At 34.6% G+C, this 22,320-nt stretch overlaps 2 protein-coding genes across 6 annotated transcripts in view; one reads left to right on the top strand and one right to left on the bottom strand.

The window, feature by feature from the left end:
- LOC127856396 (uncharacterized) overlaps positions 1–12,314 on the bottom strand; it is a 44,384-nt gene extending 32,070 nt beyond the window's left edge. For all 3 annotated transcript variants that reach the window (XM_052392536.1, XM_052392535.1, XM_052392534.1), the window contains exons 1-6: positions 12,171–12,314; positions 8,644–8,782; positions 7,969–8,092; positions 5,580–5,658; positions 4,948–5,059; positions 4,278–4,401 (exon numbers count right to left, since the gene is read on the bottom strand). In XM_052392536.1, the coding sequence (XP_052248496.1) occupies positions 4,278–4,401; positions 4,948–5,059; positions 5,580–5,658; positions 7,969–8,092; positions 8,644–8,782; positions 12,171–12,278 (686 nt within the window). In that variant the 5' untranslated portion in view covers positions 12,279–12,314. The remainder of the gene's footprint in view (positions 1–4,277; positions 4,402–4,947; positions 5,060–5,579; positions 5,659–7,968; positions 8,093–8,643; positions 8,783–12,170) is intronic.
- A 53-nt stretch (positions 12,315–12,367) lies between these two features.
- On the top strand, positions 12,368–22,200 carry LOC127856403 (histidine protein methyltransferase 1 homolog). 3 transcript variants are annotated; one of them, XM_052392599.1, is made up of 9 exons: positions 12,368–12,520; positions 14,386–14,474; positions 15,540–15,705; positions 17,859–17,947; positions 18,381–18,455; positions 18,960–19,093; positions 19,654–19,752; positions 20,198–20,313; positions 20,943–22,200. In XM_052392599.1, the coding sequence occupies exons 1-9, from the start codon at positions 12,469–12,471 to the stop codon at positions 20,981–20,983; spliced, it is 861 nt and encodes a 286-aa protein (XP_052248559.1). In that variant the 5' UTR covers positions 12,368–12,468; the 3' UTR covers positions 20,984–22,200. The 3 variants fall into 3 exon arrangements, with proteins under 3 accessions (XP_052248559.1, XP_052248561.1, XP_052248560.1); XM_052392600.1 differs by having other exon boundaries at positions 12,511–12,620; XM_052392601.1 differs by lacking the exons at positions 14,386–14,474; positions 15,540–15,705 and having other exon boundaries at positions 12,379–12,520.
- The last annotated feature ends 120 nt before the right edge of the window (positions 22,201–22,320 follow it).

Below are 22,320 nucleotides of genomic sequence, written 5' to 3' on the forward strand. Positions count from 1 at the left end.
CCCAATAAAATTCGCTATTCAAGCTCTGTTTCGCTTACACTTACCACCGCTAATCCCTTTATTGCCCCCCAATTAACAATCCAATTCTACTTCTTGTGTGTACCAGTGTTGTTTATGACATGTTATCAGCGATTTATCAGCTAATTATTGATTTTATCAGGCATTTACACCATGGTGGTCTTCAAGATAGTGGTCGTTTATTGCTATCGATAGATGTATTATAATGAAAAAAATGTTGAAAATGTGTTTGTTTTTGTCTTTGTTCGAAACGGTTTAACTCCACGTCATTAATGAGTCTTTTACAGAAAATCTGGGCCATAGAACGGTTGAGGCGTTGTTGGCAGTTAAAATGAACACAAAGACGATTTGCTTCATCAAAAAACCTACCTCGAAAATGTGTACGGCCGCGCATTCCGTGTCAAGCTGATGTAACTGTTCGGTAAAAAGTTTACTGTAACCCGTACTTTGAGTGTACTGGATAGCCTCTCCTGCGTTTGCCATTGAAAGTAATATAATGAGTTTTATTGTTGTCGTAATGTTCCAGATTTTGTACTCTAAAAAGATGAATATTATCTTCGTTGTTTGCTATTGTCTTATTTAATAAAACTGTTATTGTTATGTTTTAGATTTCATGCTTCATATCAGATGTTTTATGTCTTGAATAAAAGTATCAAGAGTTTTTGTTAGTACTATACTGACTACAGTAAAGGTGGAATGATAGATCGTTTTAGGTGTCCTGCTTTTTGGTCAAATGTCCCGACAATTTTTTATGGAATGTCCTGCTTTGGACCTAAAATATTCTGGCATGTATGGGACTAGGACAGTCATGTAAAATATTGAATATAATATATATTTGTTATAAACAACTGGTAGCAAGATGAGTTGCAGATAATTGGTCAGTTACCACATTTTAACTTACTCTTTTGACCTGTTAATTCTTTTCAGCTCTATTCAACAGTGAACAAGAGCACCACATTGCGGGTGCAGACCGCTCATCTATTTTTCTTTTTAAAGGTGAAGGGACCTATCTCAATTTCAATCACAAAGAAAGGAGGGGTGTAGTGGAGGGGGGTGTATAGTGTGGGGCCGTGGTCATTTATTACATTTTCTTCCAAAAATGCAAAAAAATGCAATTTTTTTTGAGGGGGGGGGGGATTCTTGGGTGGGATGGTTGGACAGTATTTGAAAAATAAAATAATACAAAAAATATTTGTGTTTTTTAACCGTGTTTATAAAAAATAAATTTAGGGGTGGGGGTGGGCTCGGGGGAGGGGGTATAGTGTTAGGATGTGGTGGTCATTTATTAGATGATCTTTAAGACAAAAAAATTGGGGGGGGGGGATTCGGGGTGGGGGGGGGGGCTTGGGGATGGTTTGGGTGGAGTCTATTGTGGTATGTCAGTTAAGAGTTGTTTTGTCAAAGTATCAATCAAATCTAATCATAAATAAAGAAGTTATGGCAATTTTAGCAAAATTTAATAATTTGACCTTGAGAGTCAAGGTCATTCAAAGGTCAAGGTAAAATTCAACTTGCCAGGTACAGTACCCTCATGATAGCATGAAAGTGCTTGAAGTTTGAAAGCAATAGACTTGATACTTTAGAAGTAAAGTGGATCTAAACACAAAATTTAACCATATATCCAAAGTTACTAAGTCAAAAAAGGGCCATTATTCCGTCAAAATGACAACCAGAGTTATGCAACTAGTCCATTACTGTTCCCTTATGATAGTTTGCGAGTGTTCCAAGTATGAAAGCAATATCTATGATATTTTAGGGGTAAAGTGGACCGAATACAAAACTTAACCAAATTTTCAATTTTCTAAGTATAAAGGGCCCATTATTCCGTCAAAATGCCAGTCAGAGTTACATAACTTTGCCTGCACAGTCCCCTTATGATAGTTAGTAAGTGTTGCAAGTATGAAAGCAATAGCTTTGATACTTTAGGAATAAAGTGGACCTAAACACAAAACTTAACCAAATTTTCAGTTTTCTAAGAATAAAAAGAGCACATAATTCTGTCGAAATGCCAGTCAGAGTTACATTACTTTGCCTGCACAGTCCCCATATAATAGTTAGTAAGTGTTGCAAGTATGAAAGCAATAGCTTTGATACTTAAGGAACAAGAGCACCGCCTTGCGGGTGCAGACCGCTCATCTATTTTCTTTTTAAAGGTGAAGGGACTCTCATTTTCAATCACAAAGGAGGGAGGAGTGGAGTGAAGAGGGGTGTATAGTGTGGGGTTGTGGACATTTATTACATTATCTTCCAAAAAAGCGAAAAAAAAAAAAAAAAAAAAAAAATCGGAGCGGGGGGGGGGGGGGGGGGTTTGGGTGCGATGGTTGGACGGTATTTCAAACATAACCGTTTTAAAAAAAAAAATGGGGGGGGGGTATAGTGTGAGGGTGTGGTGATAATTTGTGAGATGATCTTAAAAAAAAAAAAAAAAAAAAAAAAAAAAAAAAAAAAAAAAAATTGGGGGTGGGGGGGGGTGGGGGGTGGGGTGGGGGTATAGTGTGAGGATGTGGTGGTCATTTGTGAGATGATCTTAAAAAAAAAAAAAAAAAAAAAAAAAAAAAAAAATTAGGGGGGGGGGGGGGGAGGGGGGAGGGGGGGGGGAGGGCACGGGGGATGGTTTGGGTGAAGTCTATTGTGGTATGTCAGGTAAGAGTAGTTTCATCAAAGTATCAATCAAATCTAATCATAAATAAAGAAGTTATGGCAATTTTAGCAAAATTTAATAATTTGACCTTGAGAGTCAAGGTCATTCAAAGGTCAAAGTAAAATTCAAGTTGCCAGGTACAGTAACCTCATGATAGCATGTAAGTATTTGAAGTTTGAAAGCAATAGCCTTGATACTTCGAGTGGATCGAAACACAAAATTTAACCATATATTAATTGTTACTAAGTCAAAAAAGGGCCATAATTCCGTAACAATGACAACCAGAGTTATGCAACTTGTCCTTTTACTGTACCCTTATGATAGTTTGTGAGTGTTCCAAGTATGAAAGCAATATCTATGATACTTTAGGGGTAAAGTGGACCAAAACATAAATCTTAACCAAATTTTCAATTTTCTAAGTATAAAGGGCCCATAATTCCGTCCAAATGCCAGTCAGAGTTACATAACTTTGCCTGCACCGTCCCCTTATGATAGTTCATAAATCTTGCAAGTATGAAAGCAATAGCTTTGATACTGTAGGAATAAAGTGGACCTAAACACAAAACTTAATCAAATTTTCAATTTTCTAAGTATAAAAAGGGCACATAATTCTGTCAAAATGCCAGTCAGAGTTACATTACTTTGCCTGCACAGTCCCCTTATGATAGTTAGTAAGTGTTGCAAGTATGAAAGCAATAGCTTTGATGCTTAAGGAATAAAATGGACCTAAACACAAAACTTAACCAAAATTGTCAATTTTCTAAGTATAAAAAGGGCACATAATTCTGTCAAAATGCATGCCAGAGTTATCTAACTTTGCCTGCCCAGTCCCCTCATGATAGTAAGTAAGTGTACCAAGTTTGAATGCAATAGCATTGATACTTACTGAGAAAAGTGGAACTAAACGCAAAACTTAACCAAAATTTTCAATTTTTTAAGTATAAAAAGGGCACATAATTCTGTCAAAATGCACGCCAGAGTTATCTAACTTTGCCTGCCCAGTCCCCTCATGATAGTAAGTAAGTGTACCAAGTTTGAATGCAATAGCATTGATACTTTCTGAGAAAAGTGGACCTAAACGCAAAACTTAACCGGACGCCGACGCCAACGCCGACGCCAAGGTGATGACAATAGCTCATAATTTTTTTTCAAAAAATAGATGAGCTAATAAAATGAACCTAAACACAAAACTTAACCAAAATTTTCAATTTTTTAAGTATAAAAAGGGCACATAATTATGTCAAAATGCACGCCAGAGTTATCTAACTTTGCCTGCCCAGTCCCCTCATGATAGTAAGTAAGTGTACCAAGTTTGAATGCAATAGCATTGATACTTTATGAGAAAAGTGGACCAAAACGCAAAACTTAACCGGACGCCGACCCCAACGCCAAGGTGATGACAATAGCTCATAATTCTTTTTTCAAAAAATAGATGAGCTAAAAATGCGCATAATATCACTTTAATAAATTAATGTAATGGTATTTTTCAAAATACAAAAACCTATGAACAAGTCCCTTTAACACAGACACAAAATGTCACATAGCAAGACATTCAACTATGTTGCAACTCATAAATCATTCACAAGAGCTAATTGAACCAGTGCCCTCGACGCCTTACTTGTCCCTGAGAGGTGTGTCAATCCTCCACAGGACCAATCTACCAGTGTACATTCCAGACGCTAACAGCGCACACTTCTTGACAGGGTCAGAGCCGGGGACCAAACAGTCATACCAGTCGACCGCTGAAGAACAAATAAAGACTCCAAATTCAAGACAAAATATGATATAATTTTGATTTAATACTGAATACTACTTAGAAACATCCCATAAGCATTGTTTGTTCTACCAATATTGAACATGTGATAAATATGTTCTCCTTCAATTGTATGAACAGCTTAGGTTTGTAAAAGACGTGGACATTAAGATTAAATGAAGTTGTTCACAATTCTTTCCAGTATATGGTCAGGGTTATACATTGAAGATTGACATTAGCTTATTTATGGAACAAACTAGACATTTTTATCAATTATACAGATAGCATTTATGTAAAAAGAAAAACTAAACACACAAATGGATGATCAGCAAAGCTGTACATTGTCACCATCTTACAATTGAACCACAAGAATGCTATTGTACATAATATTCAGAACTAGGCACAAGCTGGTTTATAATTATTTCACTGAAATCTACTACTTTAATATTGAGTTATTTACCCTGTCAGCAAACATTTGGATCACAATTTACCCCTTATACAAATAAAAACACAGTAGTGGCTAAAAGGTAGCTACCTGTTGAGATATGTGAGTAACACCAGTCTCTGTACTTCTCATAATTGGCAGTCTCACGACACGAGTCCGGAGGTGGGATTCCCTCGCAACGAAGCAGGGAAAGCTCTGCTACCTGGAAGATTAGAATAACAGTAATGCGGTAAAATTAGCCACATCATATGAAAATGGGTCTTATGCCGTATGCACCTGCGCAGTCTGATCAGGAGCTGCCATGTCCACTTATGATCTGATGAAATCTTGAGTGACTTAACAGCAGACAGAGTAGCTCCATGAAACCTTGAGTGACTTAACAGCAAACAGAGTAGCTCCATGAAACCTTGAGTGACTTAACAGCAGACAGGGGAGATCCAGATCAGACTGCAAAGAACCTTAGATTAGTTGTCTTAAAATAAGTCAGAGATAAGATTTTTTAACATCTCATGGGCAATAAAAAAAAATCCCTATACCTGGGCTCATCCATGACATAGCTTTAAATACACTTTGTATCAAAGTTAACAAACTTTTATGGAACAATCTTGGAATTGAAAGGGAGATCAGCTGAAAGAGGAGCAATTAACTCACTGATCAATAGCATGATTTTGAGGAAAATTATTTATTTTTATTAACACAAATCAGTTTAACTTGAATGTCACCTTTTGCCATTTGATGAATGAGTCCATCTGGGAGAATATGCACAGCCTGTGATCATGGGACAGAGTGGCCAGGATGGACCTGAATAGACACAGGAACAATTGTTAATCTGGGCATGTACTCACCAAGATTCTTAGTAAATAATAAAGTGAATTCCAAAAATTCATTTAAATCTGTAAGTCGCCCATACTGTTTGCTCCTATGTTTGTTATGTATTAACTCTTTCTCACTCAGAAGCAAAGTGAAAATGGCTTTTGCAACCAGCATAAATCCAGAACAACCTGCGAATAACTTGCAGACTGTTCAGGTTTTATGCTGTTTGCTGCTCATCAGTGTGTAAGGGTTGGAAATGAAGCCTTTAAAACTTGAATCTAGAAAGAAAGGTATTTAAATAAATGTATCTTTCTTTTGGACTACAAATGCGTAAAAATTCGTATGTAAGTGGTAAAGGGTTAAAGGGAGCTTTGAAAATGTTAACTTAGTATTGTTGTGTTTTAACTCTTTCAGTGCCGGAACCGAATTTTGAAGACCTTTGCAAACCGTTTGGATCCAGATGAGACGCCACAGAACGTGGCTTCTCATCTGGATCCAAACTGTTTGCTATTCTGATAGTATTCTTTGAAAAAAATCAAAGAAAATGCTAATTTTAGAAATTCAGCAGACGACATTTTAGCAGACGACAAATTTCCCAGCATGCAAAGGGTTAAGAGTTTCTATATGATCCACATCTTGCAAAGATGGGTATTATACCATATGTGACCTGTGTAGCTTCAGACCACACTTAACATTTTCAATAGTCTCATTCACAGAAATTACCGATTTAGCGACATATCTTGGACTAAACAGTTTGGAAACGTCCTAAGGCGTAGTCCCATTTTGCATGACACAGCTCATATACATTACTTTCATTACCATATGATGTAGCTAGTATATCAGGCTAAATACCCATAACTCACGCTCCATTGGTCATTATCTACTACTTAAATGTACCCTGGGTACTCTTAAGTATACTTAAATGTACCCCCGATACTCTTAAGTATACTGAAACATACCCGGGAATTCTTACGCTAAATTGGTCGTTGCAGGCTAATTTTTTTCAAATTAATTATGTTTATAATTATGTCAATATTCTGTAAAATGGCCTATATATTATAAAAAAAAATCCTACTCAAAAAGCATGTTGAGGCAGGATTTGTTCAAAGAGAATTCTGTTTCATATTCCGTAGTGCGTTTTACAACATCCGATTTGGGTCTGGAATGAAACTCAGGTACAGTCTAAATTGGCCGAGTATGTGTTCGTATATTTTAAGTATACATTCAAGGTGCATTTAAGCATACTTAAGAGAACCCGGGGTACATTTGTGTCTTGTTCTGAAAAAATTGGGCTTAATGCATGTGCGTAAAGTGTCGTCCCAGATTAGCCTGTGCAGTCCGCACAGGCTAATCAGGGACGACACTTTCCGCTTCAATGGTATTTTTTGTTTAAAGGAAGACCCTTTTAACCGAAAATCTAATTTAAGCGGAAAGTGTCGTCCCTGATTAGCCTGTGCGGACTGCCCAGGCTAATCTGGGATGACACTTTACGCAATTGCATTAAGCACAATTTTCTCAGAACAAGACACATTTAAGTTGCACCTGAGTAGACATCTGACAATGACAAATGGAGCCTAAGTCACCTTCGGCCATGTCATTTCACACTTCGTTTTCTAGATTTTAGATAAATACTCAAACTCAGTTCTGTTAAAACATCAGGTTTCTTGAGATATTTATATCATACTTTTGTATTGTGAAAAATCTTGGTGAATAAATATATCACATTCATACATTGTTTAATTTATCTAAAACATGTTTATGCATAAAGTTTAGTGACACTAGTCCATGACTTACTTTTGAGCTTTGAATTATATTGTTTAGTTGTGAACACATGGAATGCATATTATCCAAAACAAATGCTGAAGAGTAATACAAATACAAATAGCTTATTCCATCTTAAAATATTGAAAACAGATTTGGAAGTCATGAGTGATATTTAAATTGATTGCATAGAACAAGTCTTTTTTTTTAATCTGGGACAATTTTTGGAAAATGGTGAAATTCACGATCGCTCAACTGGTGAAGCAGTGAAAATCAATAGCTATTCTGGAGTCTTTAAAGGCACTGGTGACATTTACATCAATATTCTGAATCAGCAGAGTTTCTTACACTTGCAATTAAGGTTTTTGTGCAAAGTATTTTGATTGCCATTGATTATTGTCAAAACACTATCAAATATAAGGAGATGTTCACTCTTCTAGCATTTATATGCAGAGTTGCAGAAGGGAAAGTGGCCCAGTTCCTAACACTTTGCTACTTCCCTCTAGATCTTTCCCTACATAAATATCTTCCTCCCACCTTTCCAGTGGATCCATGCCAAGAGGTGACCAGACGCACTGCTTGAACCCTCGCCTGGCAACCGAGTCATGAAAATGCTCAAATGGGTTCATCACAGCATCAGCAGACATTTCCGAGAACAATTCTAAAATTTAGAGTGCACAATTGTCTGCTCAACTCTTCAATTTATTAAAGACAACCAATTTATTATACTTTAACTACCACATACTTTTTTCATCAATTGACTTTTGGTAAAAAGTTATAAATCAGATCAAAACTCCACAAGGGAGAAGTTTTGCTATGCAGGGATGTGTTTCTATTCAGGGAAGTGTTGCTTTGCATGGACATGTTGCTATGTAGAGACCAGCTGCTATGCAGGGCAACAATAACATGTATGCCAAAAAGTACACTTTACATTCTTTTAATGCCTTCTTACAGTATAGTTGAATAGCAACAAGTTTATTTATTATACGATAGTTATTCGTTGCCACAAGCCTTATGACAACTTAAAACAAAAACTGATAAACTGTTAAATCAATAATTCACATGTTCAACTGTCTTTGTAACAATAAATAAATAGGTTTTGTTAATGGAACTGTTATCAGATAATTATCACAGACTTCATACATTTTAGCTGTCTTTGTATAAATCAACTGGCTTAAATTCATTTCTAGAAAACTGTTGAGAATAAAGTACCTCTGGGAAGATGGTTGATAAACTTGATGTGGTCGTCAATGCTGTACTGTGGAATGTCCCATACCTCTTTCTCTGATGGGATTAGAGTCTGTACAAACCTTGGTTTGGTGTTGGCTATGGTCACATCTGGAGACAGAGTCTGGAAAAAACAACAACATGGGATATACTTGGTCATTGTGTATCATTTTAAACTTAAATAAATCTATTATAAACAGGCAATATGAATAACATATTAGTCCTGTTCAATATTTTTCCATAATTATAATTGAGGTTACGGCAACAGTTGTGTCTTGTGCATGTTCCCTTAAATGTTGAAATTTTTCGGCCAGGATTTTCAAGAATCTTTAAATAATTTTAATTAATTGATAATTTAAGGTAAATAACCTTTCATATAATTATACATAATAACCTCTTTGAAAATAAACAACAAACCATGAATGTTTTGACACCCATTTAATTTGAAGTATGCAAAGCCGAAAAATATCAAGAGGGTCCGCTTTATACGCTGTCTCATCATAAAATTAACATTATGCATGTCTGTGTTATAAACAAGAGCTGTAATCGTTAATTTATTAAGCTTCAATAATAATTAGTTTACTTGATATGTTTCTAGAACAAAATATTTCAATTTATTCCATAAAAAATATATAATAATCATGTCAAAGGAAATTAAATGGCCGGTATCTAAACAAAAGCATAAGTGCCAAGACCGTAGCATCAGTTTGGTGCGTTAAGAGCGTGCACTACTTTTTTCCGTCTTCATTCCTTACTTACTTTCATTTTTAAACCTTTTTTTTCTATCGTATACAGAATTCTATTCTTCTTAGCAAGATGTAATTTTTAAAACTGAACTCCAAATATAACCGCTACAAATCGGTATAAAGTACGAACATGTCAACCTAGATTCTAAAACTCCAAACTTTTGGAGCGTTAGGATCGCGCGCAACTTTCGTACGCCTTCATTCCTTATTTACTTTTATTCTCAACCTTTTTTTTCTACCGTATACAGAATTCTATTCTCCTAAGCAAGATGTAGTTTTAAATACTGAACTCCAAATATAAACGCTACAAATTGGTATAAAGTACGAACATGTTAACCGTAAATCTAGATTCTAAAACGGTATATTATTTGCAAAAGTTAAAGTTATAACTCGCCGGGCTGCCCAAATCAGAAGAAAAACTTCATATATATTTATATAACTGAAAACTACGAAACGTAGGCTTTCTAATGATATATAATTTGTCAAAATCGGCCAAGAAATGTAAGTATAATTTAAAAAAAGACGTTAGTTGGTACATCAAAATGTATAACCTCGCCACTTCAATGAAGGCTAATCGATAGCTACCGGTCACGTGACTAAGTTACTGTACAACACGGTTAAGCGCTGGGGTAAAACATAAAATGTTTATTTTTTGTGTTTAACGCCCTATAAATCCATTAACAACAACTGAAATATACTAGAAGTTATATTTTTTGAAAGAGGAATTAATAAGCAACAAGAAAACGTATAAACCAATAAAATCGGATGATTAGTATTTGCATAAAATTAAATTTACTACAGGGGCGCCCTGCCACATAGGCCACGCCCACCCAAAATTTCCTTTTACTATAATTTCTTCATTTCTACACCGATTTACTTCAAATTGATACTGAACCTCTTTTATGACAATACAGTAAAACTCAACTATGCATGGCCCCATAACCAACCCTGGGGCGCCCCGCCACATAGGCCACGCCCAACCAAAATTGTCTTTTACTATAATTTCTTCATTTCTACACCGATTTACTTCAAATTGATACTGAACCTCTCTTATGAAAATACGGTCATTCTCAACTATGTATGGTCCCAATACCAACCCTGGGGTGCCCCGCCCACATCCACCCAAAATTGCCTTTTACTATAATTTCTTCATTTCTACACCGATTCACTTTTAATTGATACTGAACTTCTCTTATGACAATACAGTCGATCTCAACTATGCATGGCCCCATTACCAACCCTGGGGTGCCCCTGGGTCAAACATGCAGCGTGGGATTACGTGTCGCCCAGTGCTGCGCCATTTCTTGTGTTGATTTTATAGTCACTTTCTGTACAGGAATAAATAATGTGAAATTATTTTTATTTAAAAGGGGAATATATATATATAAATATATAAGTAAGAACACACGAACCAGTACGTGAATCAAACATTGCCGACTTTGCAAACTTATATATTAAAGCGATCAATTATGACACCCATTTGCTATGCTGTTTTTGGTAACTATTTTCGGTAGTATTTGTTTCATAGTTTGTTTTAGGGTTCTTGAATGAATAGACTTCTATACAAATTAATAAAATAGAATTGGTTATGTTTTATCGATATCTATTTGTTACTTACATATTCAATACATACTGTTTTCGTAGATTTGTTCACTGTTTTCGGGTGTACATTTTACATACTGTTTTTGTATATGAAAAAAACTGAATGTGGATTATTTTTATTAAAATAAATTTTATTAAAAAGTTTTAACATATATGTCATACATGCCATATGTCCCGCATTGTCCAGAACAGTCCCGGAAATGAAGAACTTGTCCCGCTGTCCCGAAAATCTGTCAAATGTCCCGGAATTTACAAAACCCATATATACATGTGCCTTATCTTAGGCTTAACTGCACATCGAATCTGTGTATATCTGCAGCGTCTCCATGACAATGCCTAACCAAATAGGCAGACTACTCTACATGTCAAAATCGATCAATTAACAGGGGTCCTGTTATCATATCGATTGTCTCACGGTCGAGGTCAAACCGAAAAGGCCGCATTGTTTAATGTGGTTGTTAATTGACTTTAATCTACTACTTCATTATTTCCCGCTACGTTAGGGCAAAGGATAGTTGTTCACACATCTGAAGTCCAACATCGCTAAGTAAAAAATTAAAAGCAGTTTATGTTCGCACGTTTAACCGACAAAGAAGTTGAGTAAAAAAGTAAGCCTAATGTAAAGGCGTATCAACAACTACGCGTTACACACCGGTCTTAATAACAATAACGCAGTGACGTCACCATCTATGTTTAGAACGCTTACACTGAAAACACGTGGCTTGTATCTAGTAACGGAAGTAGTAATGTTTAATTTGACGTAAATATATCAAGTGTATTTCGGATAGGCTTTCGAACTTTTGCAATTTACGATGCGAAACAAAAAAAAAACGTACCAAAATTGCATATGTCTACAAATATCGCTACATTTTATACATGTCCCAGAAAATCTGCAAAATTCCCGGACAATTTAACTCAATGTCCCAGAATTGTCTGAAAAATTATGGCATGTATGTATATATTCAAATATCTTTAAACTACTATTCTTTTTTAAACCAGGCATAGGAAAAGGCGATATTTTCGTCTTAATATTCAATGTTTTCATTTTATAAAACACTGTTTTCGGTAAATTTTACTGTTTTCGCGAAAAGAGTACTGTTTTCGGTATCTGACACCGATATTTTAAGAACTATGACGTGAATCAGCATACCAAACGGAACTTACTAAACAGTTAATGGAATTGTCCGTACAAAATGCAATACGGTTATCTTTTGACCAGGTAATTGCATGAAACGTGGAAATGCTGTTTCGGTAAGAAAATGTTTCCGCCATTTTGTTATGTTTACCTACAAATTAGACATTACAAGCAAAACTATTGGATATAACTGTTCGACTGTCTTGACATTAACCAATGAAAAATTGTCTGCCGCAATATGTGAACAACAACAACAACTAACAAAACACGTGCTTTTGTTTACAATCACTGGAAGAAAATGTCATTCAATTTCTAATCGATCAGTAAATGTCATTCAGTTTCAATTTTCCAGATCCATTAGAAAATGATGGAAGTACACGTACGTAGCAACATATCGTCTACTGAATGTAATAACTAGGGTAACTGACATTTTGAGAATTGTTCAGGAATGCGCATTTTCCGACATCTTCTGAAATACAGTAAGAGCACTTACGTTATTTTTTGCATTCAAAATATTTCAGTATTGAAATTATGGTAACTGCTCCTTTCTTAACTTTTTATAGTTTTAAAAAAGACTTATCAATTTTGAGTTGTGTTTCGTTTTTCAAGTGTTATTATAATACTATTCAGAAAATTTGAATACAATTTTTTTATATAAAACAGTTTTTTGCTTCTCCTGAAAATTTAACAAAATGTCAGTAAGGCTACTTTTTACATTAAGAAAATGACATGTGTTCGTAATGACAATTTTAAAAATTTGGTAAAAACATTTATTTTTACCAAAAAGGTTGACTTAATATTTAAACAGTTGATGTATATCACCTTTATTAACACAAAAATGGAAAAAAAGTAAAAATGTATAAAAATGTCAGTTACATGACTTATTACATTCAATAAACGATATTTTCATATAGACACATTTGACAATCGTGCACTACAATCTATTTTCATGTAAATCAGGGATCTATACAGCTGTGGACCTATACAGGTCCCTATAGGTCCGTGTGGCTGTGTAGATCAACGGTTATTACTGACAGCATTTTTTTTTAAATTAATTTGATAACTATGAATAAAAGCGTTTTGGGGACTGTTCATTTGTATAACCTTCTTCCATGTGAGTGTATGTTATAGTCTATAGTATAAATTATATTATGTTTGAAATATAACAGAAAAACAATTTGATGTATCCCACAGACAAAACTCATGCATAGTTAAGTGTTAATCTCAGAAAATAAGGGACAGCACTTGCTGTTGATATGATTTCTATACATTGTCTCGAAAAATATGTATTGTTGGAATTTGAAGTTCCACAAAAGTATCACTCAAACTGAATAATCAATGAGGGTGATTCAGAATTTACAAGACTGGCATTCTATTATGTTAATTTCTTTAAATAATCAATTAAAATTAAAAGAATCAAATGTTCTTTTAAGCTTTAAAATGAAAAATGAAAACATATTTATGGCAAAGTCAACACAAAGTATAGCCCTTGTTACTCCAGCATCCTAAACCTGTGTCAATGAGGATTTTATGTCATTATAGGCAAGGCTGGTAAATACTGCAAGTTTAGGCGTTACTACTCATATTCTGACATAATATCATCAACACAACTGGAATTCGGGCTTTAATGAAACTTTGTTGCGAGCTTAAATATCACAACTTAAAGTCTGCAATATGATACAAGAAACATCATCATTGAAGAGCACAAGATTTTGCCACCTGTCACATGCCTTTCAGATAAAGAGTTGTACATAAACATGTTTTTCAATTGGCTAGAGCTCAATAAAAAATTGTAAAGCATGTGATGAGGATTACTTATAAAAATGACATTACATTATGTTATATACAATCTAATCTGAGAGTTTGTCATTTGGTGTTATGTAAATGTGCATACTGTTTTTACTTTACATACCACAACAATTTAATTTGCAGATACAATTTTGAATATCTATACTAAATTGTTGTTTTACATGTGTGCATTGTTGTTAAAAGATAGTCTCAGTCTGGTTAATTCTGGGTTCCACGCCCCATCCTGTTTGCTTAGGTTATTTGGACAATTGGTTATTTTAATTGGTTATTTGAAACAGAGACCAGGACAAAAATACACAATAAGGACAAACATTCTTGTCCAATCCTTTTTCCAATTGGTAAATGTGTTACCATAAAAATGATCATTATAAATTATTGTTGTTTTTAATTTTTGTTATAACTTTATTGTAATTGTTTTTTTTATATTAAACACAGAAAAGAAAGACCAGTCGAGTGTACCAACTGATAATGAGTCTGTACTGGAATTCAGTGAAGTGCAAGAAACACAAGTTGATAGGACACTGGTAGGGTATTATTAAATGTTAATCAGCTAATAACATTTCAAAACATTTAATTAACATGTCTTGAAACAAAACATTCATGCGTAAAATTGCATTTTTTGTATCTTAAGAAAGCCACTTCAGAAATTTTAAGAAGCACTAGTATGTATGGCTTAACCCTTTGCATGCTGGGAAATTTGTAGTCTGCAAAAATGTCGTCTGCTGAATTTCTAAAATTAGCATTTTCTTCGATTTTTTTTTAAAAGAATACTATCAGAATAGCAAACAGTTTGAATCCTGATGAGACGCCACATTTTGTGGCGTCTCATCTAGATCCAAACTGTTTGCAAAGGCCTTTAAAATTTGGTTCCCGCACTGAAAGAATTAAGTCTTTCAATATTGAGCTACTTTTCATATTTGTTTTTGCAACCAATATGCTTCCAGCAAATTTAGCGCTGTATTTAGTTAAAAAGAGGACTAAATTGGTGTTGTGAGTAAGAACACATCCATACACCTCTGTAGTATCATATTTCCTCTGCCGGCCTTGTTTATACGTGAAGTCTATATTTTGGTATAAGAGAGAGTTGTTCTATGTGATCCTTAATGCTACATCCAGTTATAAAACAGTCCTTCAAACGTTGACACGTTAACTCGTGGATTTCTTTTTTTGGAACAAAAGCAGAAGAGGAATTTGCATCCATCATTATCTGGTGTGTTTGTGTTAAATTCGTAGATAAGTAAACCAAAAAAATCAATGTCCCAGGAATTATCATGATTTGTATAGTATTGTCATCAAAAGAACAAATTGGCTGTGCACTGTGAAAAGGGGTTTAATGTTTAAGGCTAATCAGGGACGACACTTTCTGCTTCTATGATATTTTTCATTTAAAGAAAGTCTCTTCTTAGCAAAAATCAAGTTCAGGTGGAAAGTTTCATCCGTGATTAGCCTGTGCGGACTGCACAAGCTAATCTGGGACAACACTTTACGCACATGCATTAAGCCCCCATTTCACACAGCCCGGCTCAAATACAAAAGATTACAAAATACAAACTTTACCTCATACTTGTATTATTTAAAAAAAAATACAGCTCACAGATGTACAGACAAGGACATTTGAAGTCTCGTCCAGTGTTCACTTGGTTTGTTTACACAGCCGTGAGGTGGAGAAACAGTTAACAGCAAATCCAGAGTCAAAGTGCGGATTAAAACTAGCCACTGAGCAACACTCAGATCTGATACCAAATGTGTATGAAGGTGATTTTGAGATTAAACAAATTATGAGAGTATAAACTTTCTCATATAATCAAACTTACATTAAAGGGAATTGTTCACATATTTTGGCATGTTTTGAAATTTGTCATTTAATGCTTTACATTGATAAATGTAAACATCGGAACTTAAAGAGCTCCAGTATTAAACAAGAATAAAATTAAAGAACAGTTATTCACAGCTAGGCTTCAACCACTTACCTTTTGAGTAAAAGTCTAGCACTTAAACCAAGCGGCCATCCATGCGACTCTAAATTGAGATGTTTTTTACCAGGTTTTCCGAAGGAAAAAACTGGTTATTAGATTGGAGAATGTCGGCTGGCAGGCGGAAAAGCTTGTCCGGGCCATAACTTTGTCGTTCATTGTGAAATTTTAAAATCATTTGGCACATTTGTTCACCATCATTAGACGGTGTGTCGCACAAAAGAATTACGACGATATATCCAAGGTTAAGGTCACACTTCGAGTTCAAAGGTCAAAAATGGCCATAAATGAGCTTGTCTGGTCCATAACTATGTCATTCATTGTGAGATTTTAAAATCATTTGGCACATTTGTTCACCATCATTGGATGGTGTGTCGCACGAGAGAATTACCTCAATATCTCCAAGGTCAAGGTCGCCAAGACTAAAAATATATTTAATTTGAAACAAGGGGGGTAATTATGAACAATCAGTTCAGTTTGAGTTGTCTCCCTTTATCATACTTTTTTTTTTCAAATTGAAAATCTGGTTTTGTGACAATTTTGTCCCTTGTTTGTTTATACTTTATGTAAGCAAAGCAATGTCTCATAATTTAATGATAACAACAAAACTTGCTGAATTATTCGATAATTTCATGTTTGTAACACTTAATAAAGTTTCAGGTTTTTAAATCTTCAAAAAATGCCTATAATGGATATTTTAGAGTATTGAAAAAAAAAATTGTATTATTGTTTCCTCGCAATTAATAGCATAATAAAAACAAACTTTTGTAAATCTGAAACAATTTTGTCAATTTATCAAATTGTGAACAAGTCCCTTTAATAGAAGTTGGTATTGTTATGTATACTCATAAAGGCATTGATTTTGGTAAGTGTAAATAAGAAGAGAGTTTTTATCTGAAAGAATCTCTTGATAAAATTGAACAATTTATTATTTTTTATCCATCTTGTACTGTCCCTTTTGGAGATATTGTCACATAACATGCATAAATATACTTACCTTGAAAGCATCTGGCACACTATGAGAATTAAAGGTGAAACACTAGCAAAACCATGGTCTAGTGGTAACACACGCGCACCAAAACACAGAGGATACAGGTTGGATCCATTTTTAAAAGCTAACCTACTAATAAATCTAAAGCAGAATATATTAAAGTGAGTTGCAGTGTACTTGGTGCTTAGCAACAGGCAATTAAAGACTCAGGGTCGCCTCCATAACCAGAAGTTTTCCTACATCACGCAGTGGACCCCATAACCCAACCAACAAGTTTTCCTTTGGTGCTGTCAATGTGCAATGTTTTTGCACTCAATAAAAATATACGTTAAACACAACTAGTGTAAAAATAAAGCAGTTTAAGACCAAACCTTGAATATAAGCCTTGCTTCAGGAAAACGGGGCTTAATGCATGTGAGTAAATAGTCGTCGCAGATTTGCATGTTCATTCGACACTGGCTTATTGTCACTTCCCTGAAACTGGATTTTTGGTTAGGATAGATTTCCTTTAACATGTAATTAAAGCAGAAAGTTTCGTCCGGGATTAGCCTGTGCAAACTGCATCAGCTAATCTGGGTGACAACTTAATCACATGCATTAAGCCCAGTTTTCCCAGAGAGAGGCTCATATTTGTTAATAAATGTTGAAGTCCATTGATGGCATGTTGAAGTCCATTGATGGCATGTTGAAGTCCATTGATGGCAGATTTACTGTTCTGCTTCAGGTGGTCTCACAGTATGGGAGTGTTCAGTGATGGCAGATTTACTGTTCTGCTTCAGGTGGTCTCACAGTATGGGAGTGTTCAGTGATGGCAGATTTACTGTTCTGCTTCAGGTGGTCTCACAGTATGGGAGTGTTCAGTGATGGCAGATTTACTGTTCTGCTTCAGGTGGTCTCACAGTATGGGAGTGTTCAGTGATGGCAGATTTACTGTTCTGCTTCAGGTGGTCTCACAGTATGGGAGTGCTCAGTGGATCTCGCTTGCTACCTGGCAGGATGTGGCGAGTGCCTCAATGGGAGACGTGTCCTGGAGGTGATCAACATTTGAGCTGCGTTCTTGGAAAATTGGGCTTTATACATGTGCATAATAGATGTTTCTTGAGTGGTTCAAATAAGACCCAGAGGTGTAAATATTGGAAGATGATGTCGTAAAGTGCTCCTCTTCTAATTATGTTAACTTAATGCTGCTGTAGTAAAAAGTAGCCACAAACGAGTGGTCTAGAGTATTATACATTTAAGCTTCATTTTTCAGGGAGCGTTCAATGATTCTTATTATTCTCTTGTATCAATGAAATGTGCATCCAATACATGTACATACTCATATTTTTTCTGTATTAAGAAATAAAACACTTTTTCTGGCTTTGTACCTGATAGCCACTTCTCAATGTAATTATTAATTTATTTAAGATAAAACAGACATCTTTCAATATGTGATGGTTTTTCTGACAATGTTCTGAATGTTGTAGCTTGGCTGTGGGGCGGGATTACCTGGTCTGGTGGCAATCAGGTGCGGTGCAACCTCTGTCCACTTCCAGGACTATGTGAGTAATATACCTTCCCTATGAACCCCATGGCTTGGCCTGTTATCAATGGTGTTTATGACACAAAATATGGCACATTTTTTTAGGTTTTGTATTGTTTAAATGTAAGTTAAAAAAGGAAAGGAAAATAACAAACAACAGCATAATATTCAGCAGTGTTTCTTTATACTTGGCATTTTTAAATGAACTCAAAATTGTAGATGTAACCCAGCCACAAAAATACCCGACCTCTATGCCGATTAAACCCGGAAGGTCCCGGTTCCAAATCAGGCATACACTCTTCTGTATTGCTATAAAAGCTAGCTTATATAGCAAGGCAGTATAAGTTCTCCTTAAACTGAAGTATAAGATCTCCTTATACTGAGCCCTGCTACATAGACACAATAGTTTATTGGACAATGAGACTTATAAATCTATAAGGTATGATAGAATCAATAAAACTGATTTTAAATATGATAAACATAAATATTTTGTGTCATTGAGAACTAAATGCTATGTTTACAGAATCCTGAGGTTATAGAACACTATACAATACCAAATGTTCTGCTAAATCGGCCCCCTGAGTGCACATGTACCTGTCGATATTTCACCGGAGACTGGTCTCATTTCCAGCAGAAAATGCATACTAAGGGCACAAAGTAAGTAGAATGGATTGAGGAAAATACTGTGGGCTATCTTCCTGTAATAGTAATTATACTCAAAAAGCATTCTAATACACTACAAAACAGCATTATAACTAGATACAACATCTGACCAAGTTTGGTGAAGATCGGATGAAAACAACTTGAATTAGAGAGCGGACACTTTATATGGACCGACCGACCAACAGACAGACAAGCTCACTCCTATATACCCTCCTAAACTTCGTTTATGGGGGTATAATTACAATTGTGCTTGTTCAAGTTTTTAAGCCTTAATGTTAATACAATTTTCAACAAAGTTAAACAACGGTGTTTAGATAAGGGTATAGGTATAAGAATTGCTAACACTTTTCTAATGATCTTTGAATTATGCATTGTTATAAAGTTCTTGTACTTTATGAATATGTTCAAATGATGTTCAGTTGTGGGTAAATTTAAACTTATTTATTTTAGCTCAAATGTATCAAAAGCAACTGATTTCAAGACCAAATGTATTTACGGTATGTGTTGACAAAAGAAGGATATTAAAATCATTGTTTAGTGTATATTGTTTTCAGATATGATGTGATATTGACAGCTGAGACAATATACAAACCTGCAAACTACTCAAAGCTTTTGAATATTTTTCAAGACTTCCTTTCTGAAGATGGTACTATGTATCCTTTGTATAAAATATGTTACTAGTATAATGAATGTCAAACTTTGTTTAAATGTTAAAACTTTAAACCAAAAACATTAAATGTTTTTAATATGAGATATTTTCTTAAAAGCCTAAACAATAGTCTGAGGAAGAAATATCTTATTATTAAAGCAGTTGATGTAAAAGCATATAAAAGTGTATATGTACATTTGTATTGTCCTTCGCTTAATATTGCTTTAGAAAATACTTTTTTTCTAACGAAAACATGATAATTAAATCTTACTAAAATAAAACATGATAATTAAATCTTACTGAATATAATGACATGTGCAGTCAGGTGGAGCGGAGAGTATTCATCATTACATGCGCTTATGTGACATCATTGACATGGGGAGAAGAAAACTGTTTTTATTGAAAAGGTGGCCTTAAAGCCACATTATTTAACCTTAAACTATTGGTAGATACGTGGCAGCTAAGAGTAACTACTTTGGTGTTGGTGGCGGCACTCAAGATTTCATGGAGTTTGTTAGAGAGACGCTGCAGTTCAGGGCCATAGTGTGCCATACAGTGGACGCTGGTGGGTAGGGGTAGAAATTAACATTTTGGTCATGGTTTGCTCCTCTTTGATCTCTAAACAGAGGACATTCAGGGCGCTTTCAGATCACATATCGTATGACAAATTGATTTATGTCTTAATTTTGTAGTTTATGTAAATAGTTAATTTAAATAATTTTGTTTTTTATGAAAGCTGCTTTGTAGTTAATGATAACAATTTTGTAGTAAACGCAAACAAAAATTAGCAGTTGACAAAAATGATAAGTCAAGGTAATTTATAAAATAACATCAAATTACCACTGATGTTGTTCCTTAACATTTATTATTAAAAAAAAGAAATATGTTTATATGTTCAACAATATTAAATATAATAGTTTGCTGAGATATTTTTTTTCACATGAACTGAACAATTTTTATTCAATATATAATACTACTAGTAAATGATTTGCTTTGCACAATTGCCTTGAGAAAAATCCTTGCAATCCTTTGTCCTATAATGCTTACATAAAGTTTGGGGAAGGCTCTCTTCACCTTAGAGAGGGTGAATGAGAGAAACTTTCTTGAAACAGAAAATATTGTAACATCTGCATGTTGATGTAGTTTATATAATTGGAAGTCACAAGTTAATATAAGTAAAAATTTCCTTTACAGGTTTGCCAAGAGAAATTCTGAAATTGACTCGGAAGACCTGAATCATATGTTCTCGTGGAAATTGAAACCCTTGCAGTAATAGAAACTAGTCATATCATATGTGATATGCACAACATCAATGATGTTTTTGTGACAATGTAAAAGAGGCTACAAAAACATGTTTTATACCATGTATGGATTTCATACTTATAAATGTTCTTTTGTGAGTACTCTATATCTCTCCTTGGTAATTCTTGTAACTTCTCTCTTGTTGTGCAAGGCTTTAAAATTGACAATACACATGTTCAAAAGCCACACTACCATGTATCTTTAAATAAATAAAAACATGATGGTCCTGAATCGCTCACCTTCAAGGTTAACTGGTTGTGAAAGAACAGCAACCTAGTTTTTTAGCACACTTGACTCTGTTTCAAACATGGCTTTGTAAAAATTGTGGCTTTGAGAGTGGTAAAATGTTATTTATAAGATTTGACCTGTAGACCTAGTTTGTGTACGCTTTTACAAAGATTCAAACTTTGCCTAGATATTTTCAAGATGAACATTCTGATCAAGCTTCATCAAGATTGAGTCATAAATATGGTCAAGGGTGGAGGAAATAAGGTTTTTCTCTGATTTCACTTGGTGACCTAGTTTTTGGACACACATTACCCTGAGTCAAACTCTGCCTAGATATTATCAAGATTAATAAATGGTAACTTGCTAAAAGCTGACAACAGACAACACACAACGACTGACTCCTGACACATTTACACATTTTGTGCTTCGGGGAGTAAACAAAATTGTTATTTTACATTTTAAGTAATGTCTGTTAAGTAATCACTGTTAAATTGTTTTGAAACAAGTATTTGATAGATGCTGATGCACTCTGAGCTGTTAAATCAGAATTTCTACTTGAATATTATCACTTCCACATGTATCTCAGTAATATTTTTTGGACACAAACCTGAAATATTTGGTATTTTAATAAATTTCATACCATCAATTGTGTTTCTAAAACCAAATCTATCCAAATATGTCAGAACACTGTGATTTACATATTTTGGTAGTAGATCTTGCAAATTGTTATGAAATAGTAAATTTAACATTTCATTGCTTAATCAGTCACATGGGGGCGTTTCTATTGTATTCTTCTTTTACGAGCGTGTGAAGGTTTTGTGTTCATTCTATTTTATAGAAAAAAGGATCTGTCCTCGTCAGAAATTGTGTTAACAGCCAATTATAATTAAAGCAAATTTTATAATAGAGAACTAACCTTGAAGCATGTTTGTGATTTTTTCTTCAAATTAATTTTTGGAGACGCCACCAAACAATTTATTATTATTAATCAAGGGGCAATTACTCCATGAAAACTCACTGGAGCGGAACATGCTACCTGCTG

Source organism: Dreissena polymorpha, chromosome 13, assembly GCF_020536995.1.
Source record: "Dreissena polymorpha isolate Duluth1 chromosome 13, UMN_Dpol_1.0, whole genome shotgun sequence".
In the NCBI taxonomy this organism is placed as follows: Eukaryota; Metazoa; Mollusca; class Bivalvia; order Myida; family Dreissenidae; genus Dreissena; species Dreissena polymorpha.

What these genes read in the sequence shown, in the direction of transcription:
- LOC127856403 (XM_052392599.1), top strand. Translation starts at nt 12,469, where the DNA reads ATGTCATTCAGTTTCAATTTTCCAGATCCATTAGAAAATGATGGAAGT. An exon ending in GATACCAAATGTGTATGAAG is followed by an intron (nt 15,706 to 17,858) that starts GTGATTTTGAGA and finishes GTTCTGCTTCAG; the next exon opens with GTGGTCTCACAGTATGGGAG. An exon ending in ATGCATACTAAGGGCACAAA is followed by an intron (nt 19,094 to 19,653) that starts GTAAGTAGAATG and finishes TATTGTTTTCAG; the next exon opens with ATATGATGTGATATTGACAG.